General features: G+C 41.5%; 1 protein-coding gene across 1 annotated transcript in view; it reads left to right on the top strand.

The window, feature by feature from the left end:
- Nucleotides 1–21,159, top strand: part of TMEM163 (transmembrane protein 163) — a 176,232-nt gene that overhangs the window by 67,630 nt on the left and 87,443 nt on the right. The window contains exon 3 of the mRNA XM_075933280.2: nucleotides 20,240–20,283. Within this exon, the coding sequence (XP_075789395.1) occupies nucleotides 20,240–20,283 (44 nt within the window). The remainder of the gene's footprint in view (nucleotides 1–20,239; nucleotides 20,284–21,159) is intronic.

Here is a 21,159-nt window from a genome sequence, read left to right as displayed (position 1 = left end):
TTAAGAGGAAAGACTGGTTTAATTACAACTCTTGGTTTATTTTAGGTCTGATTCTGAGTTAACTTTAAAATTCTCACTGGCCTGCAATTTTTAGTAAGATATTTTAATTTTCATCCACTTTTCTGAAAATAGCAGGTTTGTATAGCAAAGAAGTTGCTGCATATTCAGAAAAATGGTGGCCCTTCACAGAAAGGGACTCACCCTGTGACAGAACCTCCAACACAATGGGGTCCCTAACTTACTTTTTTGTTTTCAAAGTTTCTTTGGAACACCTACAGCCAATACTGCCTGTTTTAGAAAGCATGCTTAAATTGGCCAGCTAGTGTATACATTATAGTTTGAAATGTGACTCACTTGGGTTACTTTTTAGTTATGGAAAATTTAATTGATTCACTGAAGCAGTTATGGCCCGTAGTGTCTCGTGATGTGCAGATTAAGGATCCCAGTTAATAGACATTGTCATGACTGAATAGCTGCAGGACAGCCATTACAATGAATAGATGATTCTTAGATCACAGGCAAGTCTTACACTTTTCCACAGAGGCCTTCATTTTTTTAATTATTACTGTGCTATTACAAAGCTGTTACAGGTTGAACCTCTCTAGTCTGTCATCCTTGGAATCTGACAGGTGTTGAACTAGAGAATTTGTTGAACCATGGGAGGTCAATATTGTCTAGCAGGATTACCAACATTTCCACTGTTTACTGGGCTGTTAGAAGACATTTAGGAATAAATTAGAGCTAAATAACAGCATAGAACATGAGAACCAGGACTGATGGCTGAAAACAAACTTTATGGGACCATGGGAAACTTGGCCACACCTATGATAAATGCACACCCAGCTAACTAAAATCATGCCAGACCATGGATATGGATGTACCAGAGAGTGCCAGACTAGAGAGATTCAATCTGTAACACACATGAAAATCTTAAGGGATAGGTTTCCATCCATCCTCTCAGTACGTGTGCACAAACCCAGCATTTGGTTGCTTTAACCCCGGGCACGGAGATTGTTAGGAAGAGATAGGATCCACCTAACCAAGAGAGGAAAGAACATCTTCACGGGCAGGCTTGCAAATCTAGTGAGGAGGGCTTTAAACTAAGTTTGTTGGGGGATGGTGACCAAAACCCTGAGGTAAGTGAGGAAGTCAGATACCAGGAACAAACACAAGGAGGAACAAGCAACAAGGGAGGACCCCTGATTTGGATGGAGAAGGTAGGGCAATCAACTGGTTATCTAAGGTGTTTGTACACCAATGCAAGAAGCCTGGGAAACATACAGGACGAATTAGAAGCCCTAACCCAGTCAAAGAACTATGATTTGATTGGAATAATAGAGACTTGGTGGGATGACTTGCATGACTGGAGTGCTGTCATGGAAGGTTATAAACTGTTCAGGAAGAACAGGCAGGGGAGAAAAGGAGGAGGAGTTGCATTGAATGGAAGAGAGAAGTATGATTGCTCGGAGCTTCAGTATTTAGAGGGTGAAAAGCTTGTTGAGAGTCTATGGGTTACGTTTACAGGTGGAAGCAACAGGGGTGATGTCGCAGTAGGTGTCTGCTATAGACCACTGGATCATGTGGATGAGGTAGATGAGGCTTTCTTCAGATAACTGAGAGAAGTTTCCAGATTGCAGGCCCTGGTTCTCATGGGGGACTTCAATCACCCTGACATCTGTTGGGAGACTAATACAGCAGTACACAGACAATCCAGGAAGTTTTTGGAGATTGTTGGGGGATATCTCCTTGGTACAAGTGCTGGAGGAATCAACCAGGGGCCATGCACAGCTTGACCTGCTGCTCACAAACAAAACAGGGAGGAACTAGTAGGGAAAGTAGAGGTGGGTGACAACCTGGAAAACAGTGATCATGAGATGGTAGATTTCAAGATTCTGAGCAAAGGAAGAAATTAGAGTAGCAAAATATACACTCTGGACTTCAGAAAAGCAGACTTTGACTCCCTCAGAAAACTGATGGGCAGGATTCCCTGGGATGCTTACATGAAGGGGAAAGGAGTCCAGGAGAGTTGGCAGTATTTTAAAGAAGCCTTATTAAAGACACAGGAAGAAACCATCCCGATGTGCAGCAAGAAAAGCAAATATGGTAGGCGACCAGATTGGCTTATCGGGGACATCCCTGGTGAGCTTAAACACAAAAAGGAAGCTTACAAGAAGTGGAAACTTGGACAGATGACTAGGGAGGAGTATAAATATATTGCTAATGTCAATTCCAATTGCGCTTTCGCTTTCCTCCTAACTCCCTTGCATTCTTGAGCAACGGATGTGAAGGATAACAAGAAAGGTTTCTACAGGCATGTTAGCAATAATAGGATGATCAGAGAGGGTGTGGGGCCCTTACTGGATGAGAGAGGTAACCTAGTGACCAATGATGTGGGAAAAGCTGAAGTACTCAATGCTTTCTTTGCTTCTGTCTTCACGGACAAGGTCAGCTCCCAGACAAATGCACTAGGTAACATAGTATGGGAAGGAAATGGACAGCCCTTGTTGGGGAAAGAACAAGTTAGGAACTATTTCGAAATGCTAAACATGCACAAATCTATGGACCCGGATTTAATGCATCTGAGGGTATCGAGGGAGTTGGCAAATGTCATTGCGGAACCTTTGGCCATTATCTTTGAAAACTCATGGAGACCAGGAGAGATCCCGGATGATTGAAAAAAGGCAAATGTGTGCCCATCTTTAAAAAAGGGAAGAAGGATGATCCAGGGAACTAAAGACCAGTCAGCCTTACCTTAGTCCCCGGAAAAATCATGGAGGGGCTCCTCAAGGAATCCATTTTGAAGCACTTGGAAGAGGGGAAAGTGATCAGGAATAGTCAACTTGGATTCACAAAGGGTAAGTCATGCCTGACCAATCTGATTAGATTCTATGATGAGGTAACTGGCTCTGTGGATAAAGGCTGTTCACAGTAATGATGGATGGCAGAACAAGGAGCAATGGTCTCAAGTTACAGTGGGAGAGGATATTAGGAAAAACTAGTTCATTAGGTGTGTGGTGAAGCACTGGAATGGGTTACCTAGGGAGATGGTGGAATCTCCATCCCTATAGGTTTTTAAGTCTTGGCTTGACAAATCCTTGGCTGGGTTGATTTAGTTGGGATTGGTCCTGCCTTGGGCAGGGGGCCGGACTTGATGACCTCCTGATGTCTCTTCCAGCTCTATGATTCTATGATACTAGATTAGATACTGGGTTTATGTGATTTGTAGATGATCTTATTCAGAGACACTTAGGTTGAAAACTAGAGGTTGCTTTGGAAAGCTTGGCCAGAATCTAATTTAAAGCTACAGGAAAAAAAACTAAATTCAGCATGAAGGTTCCTTTTTCTGTCCTAAATTTTTCATAATAGGCATGTCCTATACGAACTCATTGCACCACCTTGGTTCTAATGTTGTAAGCTATGTCAAACCTATTGTGATGCTTTACATGTACTCATTCCCTCAGTGGGATACTGGTTAGCAGCCTATCTTTGTATTATGAATGTAAAGTAGGATTGACGACCGATGGCTGTATTTCAGCCCTTACCAATAAATTGCTAAGATTAGAATGTTGTTAGAGCACTCTGAAGGGCTTGCTATTGCTTCTGGCAGTTGTACTTAACTGTCAACTACCAGATAGATTATCTCTGTTTCCCCGATAGCTAAATTATATTTCATTGTATATGGATAAGAGTGGCTATGCAGGCAATTAATTTTTTTCCTTCTCATTCCTTTTGACTAATTTAACAGATATGCCTAGGAATAGCAATTATCTGCTTATTTATCTCAAAAGGGTATCAAAAGTGATAATTGTTTTACAAGAACTATCCCACACTCCTTCCATCAGGAACAATACTACAATAAAAATGAAGGGTAGGTGGCTCTATTGAGGAGTGGAAAGACTAGGATGTTCCTCTGGCATCCCAGCCAGAGCCTGCTTCTGGCACTCCCCCTCCTCTCTCCCCTATGACTACCTGCCCCAGGCCTCCACCCAACCCCCCTGTATCCTCTTCACCCTTCTCCCAGGTCTCAACTCCTTCCCAGACCTTGCACCCCTCCAACACATTTCCTGCAGGCCAGAATCCTCTCCTATACCCATGCTCCCTCCTGGACTATGCACTCCAAGCCTCTGCCCCAGAACACAGTCCTCTCCTTCACCCAAACTCCTTCTCAAACCTCACACCCCCTCCTGAACGCCAGTCCCTTACACCAAGCTCTCTTCTGCACCTAACCTCCGTCCCAGACCCTGCACACCCTTCGTAGAAGTGCAGACCTTGACCACTTGCTAAAATCTTGGAGTGTCCCCCCGCCATTAAAATTATTGCCCACCCTTGGATATCACTTGAGTCCCAAGTGAAATGATGACATTTTAAAATCGTTCCAATAATGTATTAGATCCCTGCAGTGTATTAGATCCCTGCAGTGTATTTCAAATATGATCAACTGGACAATGAACTATGCTTCTGCAATTCCATCAATATTAGAAATTACTGGTTACATAGAAATAGTATGGAATTATAAAATTACCAACTGATTTAGAGTTACAGTAGACTAGTGATATTGTTTCTCTCTGGGCTTGTCTACATGGAGAAGATGACAGGCAGAACTATCGTAGTATAATGATAATGTTAAATCTGTGCTGGAATAACTCCCCATTATTCTGAAATAAGTGTCTGTGCTGTGGTATTATACCGCCATAGCACTGCCATTCAACTTCACTGTGTGGTCAAGCCAGGTAATGCATAGGCCAATAAAGCCTTTTAATAAATGAATTATGACTGACTTGGGTTGTGTTAAAACAATGATCCTTACAAAGAGGGAACCTTCTTGTCCCTCTTTTAAAAGTTGGTGGTGTTGATATGGCAGAAATTGAACATCTTATTTTACAAGATTAATGACCGCACTGAAGCATTTCATGTGATTGAGAGAATTTATCTCCTCTGTAAAAGATGAGAAGTACTTCAGGTTTCTAGGAACGGCTGAAGGTGTTGAGATTGGGTCACAGACCAAGGACTTTAGTTTTATTAAGTGTTTGGGAAATTTTTTGCTTGACTAAAGTGTGTTATTTTCATGTGTAGCTTTGTATCCTTATTTTAAAATCAGTGGAGATAATGATTAAAAGAGGGATTTTGATTTCTTATTTTTTCCTGTCTTCACTAGATAAGGAGGATTTCTAATTATTCTACTGCAGATAACATTAAACTGCTCAATATAAGGATAAATCATCATTGATGATTTAGCAAGACTGAATAACTGAGTCTTAACTTTCCTATTGAACTTTTTTTTTAATATTAAAAAGAATTGCAGATTCAGTTTTTTCAGAAATGAGAACACAGTAATATCTATGCAATTCTCTTGTTTGTGCATACAACTGTAAATGCAAACAGGGCTGAAAGAAATCTAGATATGAGTACCATAGCTGCGCATTCACCATGCCATTATGGGTACTGTTGGCATTCATAGTTGCCTAGTCTATTTGAAATTGTAGTAAATGTCTGAAAAGAAGCATCTGCAAAAATGTGCACTCAAACACTAGATTTCTTAGCCAGAAAACATTTCAAATAATTTAACAAAGTATAACAGTTTTTAACAAAACATTACAGTCTCAGTCCAGCAATCAGACCCACCATGGTTGATAATTGCAAGATTGATCGCAGGTTTTGTAACACTATGGTGTGGAGATAAGTAGTAATATATTTATTTCGTAGACAAAGAAACTGAAGACTTAGTGATTTACCAAGATGACAGAGAATCTGAACACTGAAGTCTTTGAAACAGATTCTTGACTGTTAGAGCTCTTTAAATGTGACATTTTCTTCCTTGGGTGCTTATGAGGCAGCACAGCTCAAGGTGGTAGTTGTAAAATTTCTTGTCTTCTGTGTGAGGTTTGTTATATGAAGAAAATCATGTTTAAAACTCTTTAAAAGTTTAAAAGTGATTGTGGAAACACTTTTAATAGCTAAAACTTACTTTTAATAGTTAAAGAAAAATCTCTATTTTGGAAGAAGAATAAAAAGATTAATTCATATGACATTTCAGGGTGCAATCGAGACTAGCCAAGAGCTGTTTCACTGTCTCCCCTGATACCTGTGGTGACTCTCAGTATTTTGCTGCTGTAACTTCCAACCTGGGCTACTGACAAAACAGCCAAGAAGCATGCAGGTCAGACCCTGAGTGCCTGTGTATAACCACAGCTCTGTCGCAGCAGCTCTAACCTCAGGAGCCTGTCAACAAACACTGGCCACCTTCTGGCTTGCAGCAGCCTTGGGGTCACCATGAAAGTAATAACCAACACATACTCTGTCTCGGATTTTGCTCCAGCGCTGTCCTTTGCTGGACAATCCAGATACATTAACCCCCTAAGGGTTTCCACAAAGCTGTCTGCTACCTTACATGGAGTTACCCAAACAATTCACAACACTGGATTAAAGATTATACAAGTTAAGTTATCTACAAAGAAAGAGATTTTAAATAAGTACAAGTGATGAGGCATTATAGCCAGAAATGTTTACAAGAAAAATCAGGATAAACCACTTTCTAAACTTAAACTAGACTTGATATCTCTTAACCACATGTTCTCAGTAACATTGCTTCCTAAATTTTCAAGCCAGGATCTGCTCCCAAAGTCCAACAACTGTTTCCTGGGTGGTTTTGCCCTTCACTTTTATAGTTGTCACACTTAGAAATGCAATTTTCTGAGGCTTATCCCTAGTTAAAGTTCATTCCCACTTAGAGGACAGAGACAAGGAGACTGGTGATGAAAAAGATTTCATGCTGTTGTTTGCTAACATACAGATATGTTCTTTTCTAATCCCCTTCCATGCTAAAGAATCAGTATGTGACAGCTGATGGCCCATCAGCTTTTATGGCACCTGGTTAGAGGGGTTAACTTGTCCTGGTCTTTGAGAAATGTATGTTTACCCACTCCCCAGACTTGTCTGGTGAATATAGGTCAGTCGTGATTTCAGGTTGTGTTCATAATCTTACATACACTGTTGCCACACACATTTCACCATGATATTACAGACCAGCATATTATGCGTTTTCAGATGATACGTAACAAGTCCTATTCAGTACAGTACAAAGATTATTACAATAGCGTGTAGTGTGTGACTACAGAGGTGCTTTCCTTGTTTGCCATTTAAGGTGAGAAGGGAGCTTGTGATTAGGTGAAAGAAGAGACACTGGCCTTTAGGGCTAGAGCGCAAGTTTGAGCTGTTTTCTTTCCCATAATCAGTGGAGAGGAGGAGACTTGCTCTTCATTGGAGAGCGATTATAAATTGAAATCCTGTTATTTAAATGTATATTTAAAGCTAGGCTTTGAACTTTCTCAGCTAGCCATCTAAGCTCTCTTTAGAGGGTTTACATTGCAAATCTTGCTTTGTGAAAAAGAAAATCCCTGTAATATATTGTGCTGTATTCTTTCAGTCTGTATAATTGGGTTTGGCAGCTTGTTTTGGTTCTGAAGCAGCTTGCCTGCCATCTAATTAAATTCTGGGTACACTGGTACGTCTTCAGAATTGAAGAAGAGGATTCGAAAGGCAGTAAAGAAGACTAATTATTTTCAACCATCAAAGCAATTCTGGCTCAAATAATCCCTGGAATTCTTTATTCCTAAAGTCACTGAAATGCTTAGACAGCCAAGATGTAACATGAATTTCCTCTGGTCCTTTCTTAGTAAGTCATGTTATTCTCTATGCGTTCATCAAAGCGTTGTGGAGAAATGTAAATTTAGTTTGACATACTAGCTACTGCAAAGGGTGGAGAGAAACATTTTGCTACCGCAGTGAGGAGTCCTGTGGCACCTTATAGACTAACCGAAGTGTTGGAGCATAAGCTTTCGTGGGCAAAGACCCATTTCGTCAGATGCATGTAGTGGAAATTTCCAGAGGCAGGTATAAATATGCAGGCCAGAATCAGGCTAAAGATGATGAGGTGGATCCAATCAGGGAGGATGAGGCCCACTTCTAGTAGCTGATATGGAGGTGTGAATACCAAGAGAGGAGAAGTTGCTTTTGTAGTTAGCTAGCCATTCAAAGTCTTTGTTTAATCCTAAATTTATTGTGTCAAACTTGAAGATGAACTGTAGCTCAGCAGTTTCTCTTTGAAGTCTGGTCCTGAAGTTTTTTTGCTGTAGGATGGCTACCTTTAGATCTGCAATTGTGTGTGCAGGGAGATTGAAGTGTTCCCCTACAGGTTTTTGTATGTTGCCATTCCTAATATCTGATTTGTGTCCATTGATTCCCTACGTAAAAGAATATTAGCATAATGAAACCTGGAACCTAGAGACTACAGTGGTGGAAGTGTTTGAAATTCATAGTTACACAGATTGAAAGAATGCTAGTTGGGTAGGATAGACTTCAGATGCTTTTTAAAGTTATAGAAATGTATCTTAATATATCTGTGTGGTGTTCATTAGCTTTCCAGAATCAAAACAAAGTAGATACTACAAAAAAGCAGGTTTTTATTATACTCGGGTGTGGTAAGTGATAATGTTGAATATATCCTGTCTTGATTTACACCCTATACACTCTATTTAGTTAATTCAGTTACATAGAATATAAATCGTGACAGAACTTTGTTCTCCATTTATACATTTGTAGAAAACCAGCATTGTTACACCTGCATGGGTTTGAGACAGACAGTAATTGTAGTACCAACCAATGACGGGCTCATTACAAGCACTACCAAAGTTTGTCTCTCTCTCTCTCTCTTTGAACTATTGAAATATCCAGAATTATTGTAACAATTATTTTGACAATTTGATCATTGATATTTGAGAACTCTGGAAACTAACTTTAAAAAAAATTACTGAGTCCTTTTAACAGAGCAGTAGTTACCTTTTTAAAAATTCTTCCTGTCGATAGCATTGCATAGAATAATTACCAAATAAGGTACATTTAAAACCATAAGACATTAGTACAAAGTAAAGGGAATTCTGAACCAAGAAATCTGGAACTCAAAGTCTAGATCAGGGGGTGGGCAAAGCCTCTCAGCAGGGGAAACTCAGCCCTGTCCTTCCTCCCCCCATGCAGCCACTGGAGAGAAGGCTCCTTAATGGCCTCGGCCATGCGGTCCAGGGCCGGCCCTGGATGCGCTGCTGCGGCCTGGGTCCTGCCCCAGAAACACCATGGCCATGTGTCCCCAGGCTGCCCTGGAGGTGTTGCTGCCATGGCACCTCCAGCCTCCAGGGGCAGCCTGGGGATGCATGGCCACGATGCCTCTGGGGCCGGCCTGTGGCCACAGCAGTGGCATCTCCAGCCTCTAGGGCCACATGGCCATGGCAGCGGTGCCTGTGGGGCCAGTCCCGCACTGCATGGCCATGGCCCTGGGTCGTGTGGCTATGGCAAGGCAATGGTGCCTCCAACCTCTGTGGCTGCCCTTGGACTGTGTGGCCGCCACGGCAATGGGACCTCCCTCTGGGGTGGCTGGAACAGCGTGGCTGCAGCCATTGCTGCAAGGGGGCACGAAGCCAGGTAAGGTTCCCCCTCATGCCCAGAGCCTCCCTCCCCCACCCAAATCTCGTCACTTCCCTCCTCCCCAAGGGGATCCCCAGCTTGCTCTGACACCCTCCCTTGTTCTTGCACCCTCTCTCCTGGCCACACACTGGACCCTCCCTTGTTCTTGCTCCTTCCACCTGGCAAGACACCCTACTCCCAGTCTGCTTCTGCACCCCAGCTCTCTCCCAGATCTTGCACCCCATCCCTATCCTACTTGCTGGCAGCCCTGTCTCGCACACTGTACCCCTCATTTTTGTCGCTACCCCAGAGGCTAAGGAGGTCTATAAATTCCACTAACTCCAGAACCCCAGAAAAGTAAATCTGGTCTATGGAAAGCCCTGCACCTCAGTTCCCACTTCTCACTCCCCTGGTGAGGGGAAGGGGTGTCTCAGTTGGGGCCACATCAGTGAGCGTTGGGGAGTTTTGGATGAGTTCTTTTGCTTCTCACTTGTGTGGTCCCCAACTGATTTTTTTGTGGGACAGTGACCCCGATCCAAAAAGAGTTTCCCCACTCCTGCCATAAATAAAGAAAACATTGAAACCTTTTGTGTTGGACATAATATTTTACTTTACTTTATTTTAAATGAAGTTTGATAAACTAACATGAGAAAATTAAAACACTTAATCAGTTTCATGATTTAAATTAAACAGTTCTTACTAGCTGTAGCTAGTTCAGAAAATAAGGTCACCGTTCCCAGCAGGGTAGTTCTCAACCCCACCACTTCCGCCTGAGGCACCGCCCATTCCGGGCTAGCCCACGGCCCCTTCTGAAATTTGTGAAGTGGCTTCCCCTTCCAAAATTATTGCCCATCCCTGGTCTAGAAGAAGAAACCTGCGGTCATAACTGATCAGATATGCATGATGTTGCATTAAAAACCTTCTCAGCCTAGATTTTTGTCATCACAGAACAATGTTTTCTGAATCTGTTCTATTTAAGGAGTATACAGAGCAAAATGCCATATACCCCACTCTGTGACAACAGAGCCTGTCATTGCAGTATGTGAAAGGAGGATTTGGCTCACACATTCGATAAATGATCTGTCATTGGTACAGACTACAGAGCCTTCCCTAAATAATTTAAGTCACAGGCACTTGAGTGCCACTGGGATTCTGCAACAGCTACATCGAGAGCTAGCATTTCAGTGCACAATCCCATTAGGAGCAAAAGAAAACGGTTTTTCATAGCCTGCTGGGCTGAAATGTCATTGCCCTGGCACATGTCTGGCTCAGTCCAGGGATCCTCTCTCCTGAGTACCCCAGGTCAGACTCTACTGTTATTTATACCTGAGCATTTAAAAAAAAATCATTGAAGTTGTCCCCATGTAACTGAGAGAAGAGATGGACTGTCTGTTATATACCTTTTGTAGCTTTTACTCTTCAAAACAGATGCACGCATAGTTAACCTAACTGATCGTCTGTTCTCAATGCATGATCAGGATCTAAGTATCATTAAACGAATTAGAGAGTTTTTTTTCATTTGGGGGAATACCCATCTCTCTTGCATTTCTGATTAGTATGCATATAAGTACAATATAAATGTCACATTAAGTAAATGCAGCTGTATCTTTAATTTTTATTAGTTATCTCATTCAAGAAATACTGGTGTGCATGTGGCCCACATTCATCCTTGTATAGGTTGAACCTCTCTAGTTCAGTATGCTTGGCACCTGACCGGTGCTGAGCCAGAGAAATTGCTGAGCTACCGGAGGTCAGTATTGTCTAGCAGCTTTACCAACACTTTTACTGCTTACTGGGCTCTTAGAAGACATTTAATGGTAAATTCAAGCTAAAGAATAGCACAGAACAGTGAGAAACAGGACTAGTGGCTGTAAACAAACTTTATGGGACCACTAGAAATTTGGCCATATCCATAAGTGGACATCCAGATAATTAAAATCATGCTGGACCATGGATGTTGCCAGACCAGAGGATGCAGAATTAGAGAGGTCCAACCTGTACAAGTTATTAGCCCTTTTCATTCTCTCACTCAAATTGGTGCACATATCTAATATACAAACATCCATTACTCTGGGCCTAGTTCTGTTCTATTGCAAAGAGGCAACTTCTCGCCACATGTTCTTGTATCATGAAAAGAAAAAAAAAAAAGGACAGATGGAAAATAATAGTAGTAATGTTATTTTTAGAGCACCCCACCGTCACGGCTTTGTACGTTAAACAGCAAAGGATATAATAGAGTGCTTCTCTGCTAACCCGCAAACCTAGAAAGAAGTAATGGGGCTCTTTGTCAAAATTGGAAAGAGAGATATTGAAAAGGAAGGTAATAAGTACAAAGACCAACAGTGATTTTTCTTTCTGGAACCACCGTTGGAGGTGAACATGCATTAAGATTTTATTTTAAAACCAATGAAAAACACCATGAGATTGGTTGGTGTGAAAGGAATGGCTGAAGGTGTTTGAAGGAGATGGGAGGTAGACCCAAGACAGAATGAGAGTGGAAGCAGGGCCGACTTATCTATTAGGCACAGTAGACACAGTGCCTAGGGCCCACGATACTTTTAGGGGCCCATGAAAAGGTTTTAATTTCTTTTAAAATCAGAAGAAAAAAATGAACTTTTAGGGTCGAAGAAAATGTGTTAATTTTTTTTCTCAAATCAGACAAAAATGAAACTTTTAGGGCCCATGATTATCTATTAAATGTTGCCTAAACCAAAACAAAAAAAGTTGAAGTATTTAAAGTTATATCAAAATAATTTTTAATATTGATATTATTATGGTGGGAGGGGCCCATAAAGGCAAAAGTGCCTAGGGTCCATGAAAGTCATAATGCGGCCCTGAGTGGAAGGGTGTGTGAGAGAGAGAGAGAAAGGAAAAATAAGAATGAGGGGAAAGAACCACATCAAGATAGAAAGGAGAGAAAAAAAGTAGAGTGGAAGGAAAAGGAGAGAATACATTTTAGAAGCTCAAAATTCAGCATTGATTGTCAATATAAATCTTAAAATAAAACACTTTCTATTGATTTATTATCTCTGTCTGCAAGCAATGCTATTTCTTTACAATGATTAAGGGCTGGTTGCCAGGAGAGTTAAAGGCCCAGGTGATGGGTTTTGCCTCATAATATTTAGTCACTCACTAAATTACCATTTTTAGTATTTGTGAGAGCTGTTCCCAACTCAACATGTTTCTGAGAGGGGCCCTGCTAGAAGCAGGGATAGACATCTTTTAGTTACAGTTGGCTCTGAGAACTTCAGCATTTTTAGCTGTGGTTGTGGCTGTTTCTGCATGCTTCACTGCTTTGTACAGTATGTGATGTTTGCTTGTCTCTTGCTTGACTGGACTGAGGGTTTATCCCATTCCTGTTTTTCACCCCTCTTGACAGTTTGAATATACAGTATATTAAGTCAGTGGTGGCCTTTAAATGTTTAATAGAGTCTGTCTGCCAGCTAAGGACAGGCTGAGATGAGGGGCTAACTTAATTCATAGTGCAGTTTATTGTATCTTATTGAATTACAAGAGGGATGAATCTAGCTTTGTGCTTTTGAAATACCTGAAATTTAAAGGTGGTTGTTCAAACTATTAAACAAAACCAAAATATGGGAATGTACTGTTCAGGGCATTATAGCAGCTTGCAAGAAAAGGAGTGGCAAGAACCCTATGACTTGGTCATTTTGAAACAAGCAGGTAGAGAGCAGTGCTTCATATGCAGTTAGCTCCGAAATAAAACACGCAACATTTGTTGTGTAAACCATACTCTTTCAAAGAACTCTACATTCACTTTAGAATGAACTTGTGGTTAGGGAATAGGAATAGAAATCAGAAGGTATAGACCAAAATTTTCCAACGTGACTGCCTGAAATTAAGCACCTAAATTCATGCTTATGCATGCATCAGGATTGATTTTTTTTAAAATTTTTACCAACTGATCAAAACTATTTATATTTTAAGAATGCAGCTGTATTTAATTAGGCTCATTGTAGGGGTCTTTTGGAGCAGAACTTGCCTCTAGATATGAAGAGTATCTGGATATTTTGCTTAGGTTATTTAATTGCTTGACAAATGAGCATTTCATAATAATGGAATTGATTATATACTTAGAAGACCACCTTTAATTTCTTTGAAAAATAAAGTCAATGGTTAAGATGAGGAATTACTTGACCTTTTTCAGTTACCATGATAAATTGTAACATTTCAGTGACTTTTGTTTCTCTCTTGTGAGAGAGAGCTACCTAGCAATGTGCGGATACTTATAGTAGCCATTCACCCCAAGATTGGTAACTATTTCAATAACTTCCCTGATGTCATTAAAAGAAGAATAAGTTGTCATGGTTAGATACATTAGCATTCAAGGTATTAGATGCAGTAATAGGCTATGTCATTAGCCTTTTGTCTCTGAATATTGTTCCATATTTAGATTACAAATTAAATGAGTTTGCTGGTATCTATCAAAGAGTCCACATCACAAAGCCAGTATGTTATCTGATGCCTTGGGCATTTTGTCAAAAAGACCAGGATTAAATTAGCAACGATTAAGATCTAGCGTCAGAGCTAGGGTGATGGAAGATTGCACGTGCCAGGGCTATGCCCACCCTTAATCAGTACTGAAGGTAGTGTTAAACCAAGTAGCAAAAACAAAACTCAGAAGATATATTTAACATTGTCCCTTTTTAGCATAAAGATTCTAAATCTGTCCTCATTAAGAGGAAGTAGATTAGAGTGCCTACCATTGAACAGGTGCCAAATAAGTAACAAGTAAGAATAGCAATGGTTTTGGTGGGGGACTTCATTTCAGTCCTCTACATCACAAAAATTTCTATCTCAATTGACACACTTTGTAAGAGAGTCAAGAGAGACCAAAATCTTAATAGACATACAGATTGAACGATCCTGCCAGTCTTTAAGATGGCCAAGTCAGCAGTGGTGAGAGTCAATGCACTGTTGCTTCCTGTGAGAGAACTATTCTGTGGAATATTAGAACTTTAATCTGTAGAGCTTCTACTTTACATAACATAAGAACGGCCATATTGGGTCAGACCAAAGGTCCATGTAGCCCAATATCCTGTCTTCTGACAGTGGCCAATGTCAGATGCCGCAGAGGGAGTGAACAGAACAGGTAATCATCAAGTGATCCCTCTCCTGTCATCCATTTCCAGCCTCTGACAGAGGCTAGGGACACCATTCCTACCCATCCTGGCTAATGGCCATTGATGGACGTAAATTCTTGGAGGTTATCTAATTTACCACCATTCACTGCAGTAGCTACAAATTTAACAAATAAAAAACTACACTGCTCTCACTGGATTAGGTGAGGATTTATGTTCAACTGTAACAAGAAAAATAGGGTCATAAAAAGTGCAATAGGAACCCAAATGAAGGATTTAGGAGTTACAATTTGGGAGTGAGAGATAATTAGCCTTTTTTTGTTAGGCTGTGTCTATATTGGCATGATTTTGCACAAAAGCGACTGCTTTTGTGCAAAAACATGCTGCCTGTCTACACTGGCGGGGAGTTCTTGCGCAAGAACACTGACATTCTAATGTAGGAAATCAGTGCTTCTTGGACAAGAACTCTGATGCTCCTGCTCAGGCATAAGCCCTCTTGCACAACTGTTCTTCCGCAAGAGTCCAGTGTAAACAGGCAACGTTAATTTCTTGCACAAGAAAACCCAATGGCTAAAATGGCCATCGGAGCTTTCTTGTGCAAGAGAGCATCTGCACTGGCATGGATGCTTTTGAGCATAAGCACATCTCTTGTGCAAAGGCACATGTCAGTGTAGATGCTCTCTTGCACAAATACTTTAACGCAAAAAACTCTTGCGTTAAAAGTATTTGCACAAAATCTTGCCAATGTAGACACAGCCTTAATGTGTGAGGAGAGTGTAAAGAATTATTTTGATTAGACTTATGGAAAACCTTTGCACCAGTTCACTCCCGGGGTTAAGAATTTGGGTCAGATTTTCAGCTGATGTCAAACTGTCTATAGTTCCTTTGAGTTAGTGCTATGACACTTTATATCAGCTGAAGGTTTGCCCCATCTACTATATATTTTAGTAACTTTGTCTGTCGGTGGCTGTCCATTTGTCTATATGTCTGTGAACAAGAACTCCTCCTAAATGGTAAGAGCTAGAACCACCAAATTTGATATGAGGCTTCCTCTTACCAGGTCAAGGTGTGGTGGGAGCAGGACAATGGGATATGTGGAAAGTGATTATTTCACATCTAAGGGAAAGAGAGGGGAGTGATCGTAGAGACAGTTATACTCAAGAATGACCACAGGAGTCACCAAGCACAGGGGACAGTTATACCCATGGTTCTCAACCTGTGATCTGCGGACCCCTGGAGGTCTGACGGTACTGCAGGGGGTCAGTGGAAAGTTTAAAAGTAAGGCTTGGGCCCATCATGTTGGGCTCAATCCTTTTCTTTTGTTCCCTTTCCCAGCGGGGGGGGGGGGGGGGGGGGAGGGAATCTAATCTGTGAAATTTTAATAGATTGAAAAGGAGGCCTGTATGCTCAAAAAGGTTGGGAACCTCTGAATTATACTAATGAAAGACTACAGGGGAGCAGCAAGCGCCAAGCCCAGGGAGTAACCACTGGCCAGCACCACGGACACCTCCATGGAACAGCTGCTGACCCGCTTTGCAACCCCTGGCACCTCAGGTTGCCCTGGGGAAAAGCCAGCAGGTAGCCTGTGTGGCCTGGGGAGAAGCCAGTGGGCAGCCTGCACAGTCCTCCTTGCACTCTTTCCCCCAGCCAGCCCTGGTCCTGTGCAATGCCAGTTAAGGTAAATCTTCTACAGGTTGGACCTCCCTGGTGTGACACGCTCGGAATCTGGTCAGTCCTGGATTAGGGATTTTGCCGGACCAAGGAATTGACATTTCTGGCCACCTGACACCAGTTCCCTCCAGCCCCGGCCTGATTGCTGGCCTCCTGGCCAGCTCCCCTCTCTCGCTGTCAGCCCCTGAGGCAGCCCCCAGCAGCCCCACTGCCTCCATGCACTCGGTTCCCGCTGCAGTGCCTGGCAGCCCCACCATCTCCATGCACTGGGTTTCCGCTGCAGTGCCTGGCAGTCCCACTGCCTCCACACACCTGGCTCCTGTTTCCTTACTGGGTAGTCCCACTACCATGTGTGGGGCTCCACTGCCTGCTAGCCTGCAGGGCTCCCATGCACTAGCTCTCAGCTGGGACTTTCTGGTCCTGGAACATCCATGGTCCTACAGGACCGTGGATGTTGCCAGACAAGAGAATCCCAGTTAAGAGAGTTTCAACTTGTAGTAAGTTTATATTTTAAATATTTTGTTCATGTTTCTATTAACAATGCAAAAGACCAGGAATGAAAGATGGTCCTGAGAAATTTAACAGAACCCTCTAAAGATCACCTACTCCTCTTCATCAGATTGTTTATTTGTATTACCATAGCACCTAGGAATTCCAACGATGATCTGGGTCCCATTGTGCTAAGAGGTATACAAATACATTGTGAGAGCTAGTGCTTGCTGCAAGAAGTAATAGTCTATCTAGACATGTGTGACCATGCTCTTCAAGGCCTAAGACAAACTACAGGGCAGGCTTGAGTAGGGTGAAGGAGCCTACAGAGTTTCCTCCTTTCCATCTGCAGGGGTTACATGCCACATTCTTGGTAGAGCCACAGTCCCTATTTCTATTAACGTTAGGTGTAGAGAAACCTTTTTGCAAAACGTATATTTTGAACCTATCTTACCTGACACCTACATACCTCTCCCATAATTCTAAAGAAATCACTGGGGGGGGGGGGGGGACAGATTGTCATTGTCCTTCCAGAATCCACACATGGAGAGGAAATTCCTGTAGGTAGATCTCTTCCAGTCTGTGTGGCACCATCCACCTATTACGCCACATCTCATGGAAATCTGTCCTGGAGGGTAGGTATAGGATACACTCACTGTCCCGCTCCTAGGTTCCTGGGATATTTTGAAAGTATCTTTCGAAAGAGCCTCTTTCGAAAGAGGCTTGCAGTCTAGACATAGCCCTGGTGAAAATCAGTAGAGTTGTGGTTCCCCATTAATGGGCTGCCCTAGACTACTTGGGCAGGGTTTTAGGCATGTATTGCAGAGGAAGAGTATCAGTGCGTAAGAAAGCTGGAGGACTGTATAACCACCACCAGGTGGATTTGAACCTGGGGCCTCTGTTGCTTAGTGTAGGAGCTTCTACAGCTTGAGCGATAACTGCACATGCACACCTATAATTCTGTAAGCACGTTTCGGTAGCATGAAAGCTGTAGTTGTTGTGCTCTGGTGACAGGAGGACAGAGATGACCCAGCCAGCAGTCCATTGCAATACCTAGCTAAGAAGCACTTCACTACACATTTGTTTGATTTTCCTCCCCATTGCATGGAAAAGGACCCATAGTCTGATCTGTGCTATGTTTTGGAATGGGAATCCTATGGCTGCGGGACCTGTAGCATGGAAATGCAAAAGTATCATTCCTGCTATAGCCTGTAAACTCTCTGACTGCCTTCTGACTAATCAATGGTGATTTATTAGCTGAGGTTTATTGGTCACATTACCTATCAGCTAGAAGTATTAATAGGCCTGAGGCAAAGCTAAGGGTGCTTTAGCTCTAATTGATTGTTGTTTGGCATGGTAACTGTGATAAATGGTCTTTTATTGCTACGAGAAAACCAATAAGTAATTAAAGAAAATAAAATGTATTTTTCAGCTGTTTAAAATGTTGATTGCTACTTTTATTATTCTGGCATTCCACCCTGCAACTGCATTTTAGCACCTTCAGGTCTGCCAAGATCTGGAAGTGTATCAATATCTGCCTCCAGCAAAAATGCAAGGGGAACTTTCAACACTGCCATCCCTGCCTTAATGTTTGTTTTCATTTGCTCATGGTTTCACGGTTCTAAAGTGACATGTGCTGCTAAAGTTTGATGAAGATGTATCTGTAATAATGCATGTGCAGGCGGGCAGGGGCCACATATGCTCACTTGCTCTGTTCAGGCTCTATCCACTTGCCAGAACACCTCTCTGTGTACATTAGCATACTGCAATTAAGATCATTTGAGGTGATTGAATAGATAGCTCCCTGCTTTAACATGAAGATGCAGTGGTAAGAATAATAGGGGATAGAAATCCTAAAATGATTTTTGGGCGTATACAGTGGAATTAATTTGTTTTAAATCTGAATTACAATGAGAAAGTGCCAGTTTGGCCAGCTGGGATGGGAAGATCATTGCAGGCATGTTCTAGAGATGGTGCTTAGTCCTGTGATGAGTGCAGGGGACTGGACTTGATGACCTCTCAAGTTCCCTTCCAGTTCTTCTGTTCTATGACTCTATGGACTAGTGTTAAAAAGAACTGCACAGTGAAAAGAAGTGAATGTAGTTTGGGCTGCATAACAAGGGTATGTAGCATGAATATGTGGCTAATGGTTCCTGTGCTATCTGGCCAACCATCAGGAAAGCGTTCTAATTTGTGTAACAATTCTGAATGGAATGAAACAAGCTTAAAATGTGTTCCCTATTTATATACTGACACCAGCTAATTCCTTTTAGGGGAAGGAAAATTTCTTAGGATTGTTTGGGGGAATAAAATGACACTGAAAAGCTGTAAGCCCAGCCTCAATGACATTTTCACTCTGTGTCTTGACATAAAAGCAATACCTAATTTTCAGTATGTCATTAAGGCAAGCGCTCATTAGAGCAGCCCCTGGAAGAGAATCAATACTTTTAGACAATTCCTTCCACTACATATGCATTGCAATGGGGAGGGGAGTATTTGTAAACACCAATCTGGGTGACTTTTAAAATGAATAAATAGCCATTTATTTTTGAATCATGATTTCTCCCTCTATGTACTCCACTTTATTTCCTCGTTGAAAACAGGAGCTATATCACTCCATCCGGACTACTGAGCAAGAGCCAAACCAAGCAAACAGGGCTGACCTGTAGTAGGACACAACACCGGCAACAACTATCCTCCTCATGTAATGGTTTTTCCTGCCTGTGGATACAATCTGTACAATGACAGTGATTAGGATACAAAACACAATATGGGCGTAGAGAAACACACAGACTTTGCTAGATGGGTGCCAGCTTTTGATGGAAACTTACTTGCTTGGTTTTCTGCTAGCTTGGAGCTGGTTGACTGGGGACTCCTGGGATTGCCTAGGGAGCAAGGCAGCTAGTTTTTCCAATTGGGTAGCTCCACAGGTGGCCTGCCAGGTTGTCTGGCTCTATGGCTTTTCTGCCAACTGGATGGTCCAGCCAGCAAGAAGCCAGCTGGGAATCTAGCTTACCAGCCAGCCCAGAAGTTTTGGAAGAATTCATTTTGGGGGTTCTCAAATGGAATTTTTTGCCAAAATTTCTGTTCTATAGACAATTTTGCATTTTGGACATTTCATTCTGTTATGGAACTTATAAAAAAAATCACCTCAAATGCAAAAGAATTCCATGGGACAGAAATTCTGGTTCCCTGCACAACTTTGATCAGAACCTCATTTTGTTTAAACAGCACAATGCCCCTTAATGGTATACTTGGGTACTGGCCTGCTCCCATTTGGAAGAAAGAGGGCCACTCATTCCCTAACGCTGTTTCCTATGGCATGCTGTGCGTTCCTAGTAGACTTCTGCATACGTATTCATATGAGAACCTTGCAAGCTGGGTTTGTTGCTAATTTATGCTCTGACTTGTTTTCTATGTATTGTGCATGTTTTTCTGCTTTTCAAAGTGCAGTTCTCCTCTTAAATGAAAGAAAATATCCAAGAGAAGTTTTAAATGTATGCTAAATAGTATTTTCTTTCTTTTAGCTGTCTCCATAATGAGGTACAGTGCATCATCATTTGGATTTGCTGTAAGTAATCTTATAATTACATAAACAGTGAGATGTTATGTTGCACGCAATTTCTGAACCCTGACTACAATTTTTCTTAGCCAAGGAAAGCATCCAGAAGAAAATCAGTGACTGATCATTATTTAAATGTGATGGCATAAGTAATAGGTAAATGCATTAAGGTGGTCTGCTTTCAATTCCCAGCAGACAATGGCATTTATATCAATGTTTAGATATTGCGCTTATGGTGGATGCTATAGCAAAAGCTAAAAGGGAGAGTTATTACAAACCAGAACCAATTTTCCATTGCAAGGTCCTGCAGCATATTTATCCCCTGAGTAAGCATAGGTTTGAGAACCCCAAGATCACTTGTGAAATTCTGTTCCAATTGAAGTCAATATCAAAACTCCCATGGACTTAATTATGGACAGGATTTCATTTTTGGTCTCTAAAAATCTAATTTATTCCCAGTAGAGATTATCTTTAGAGGAAATATTCCTAATTAAATGAAAAACAGTTTGAAAGTCAAATATTTTGTATTTTGAAATTGAAAGTGGGACTTTTTTCTGTAGAAAATTTGGATTAGATTTGTGAATTATTCTGGGCATGATGTAGAAGGATTGCTTAACTCACCAATTAAATGAAGCATATACTTTTTTTGTCAGAGTCCTGCAGTTTCTACATTAGACAGCGAAGAAACTCTTAATGGGTCAGTTATTGAGCAGAGATGGCACTGTATCAAAACATGTAAAAAATTTATGTTTTAAGTGTTGTGAATGTGAAGATTTTGCCAAAGATGTGGCATAAAGTGAAACTAAACAGATGATATTCCGTAGCAAAAGTTGTTAAACAAAAATTGTGAATTTGTTGCTGAAATATTGGTGACATTTTTCCTTT

The sequence above is a fragment of the Pelodiscus sinensis genome, chromosome 7 (assembly GCF_052426305.1).
Source record: "Pelodiscus sinensis isolate ZL-2025 chromosome 7, ASM5242630v1, whole genome shotgun sequence".
NCBI lineage: Eukaryota > Metazoa > Chordata > Testudines > Trionychidae > Pelodiscus > Pelodiscus sinensis.
The sequence above is the reverse complement of the archived record's forward strand: the minus strand, read 5'-3'. Positions and strand labels throughout refer to the sequence as shown.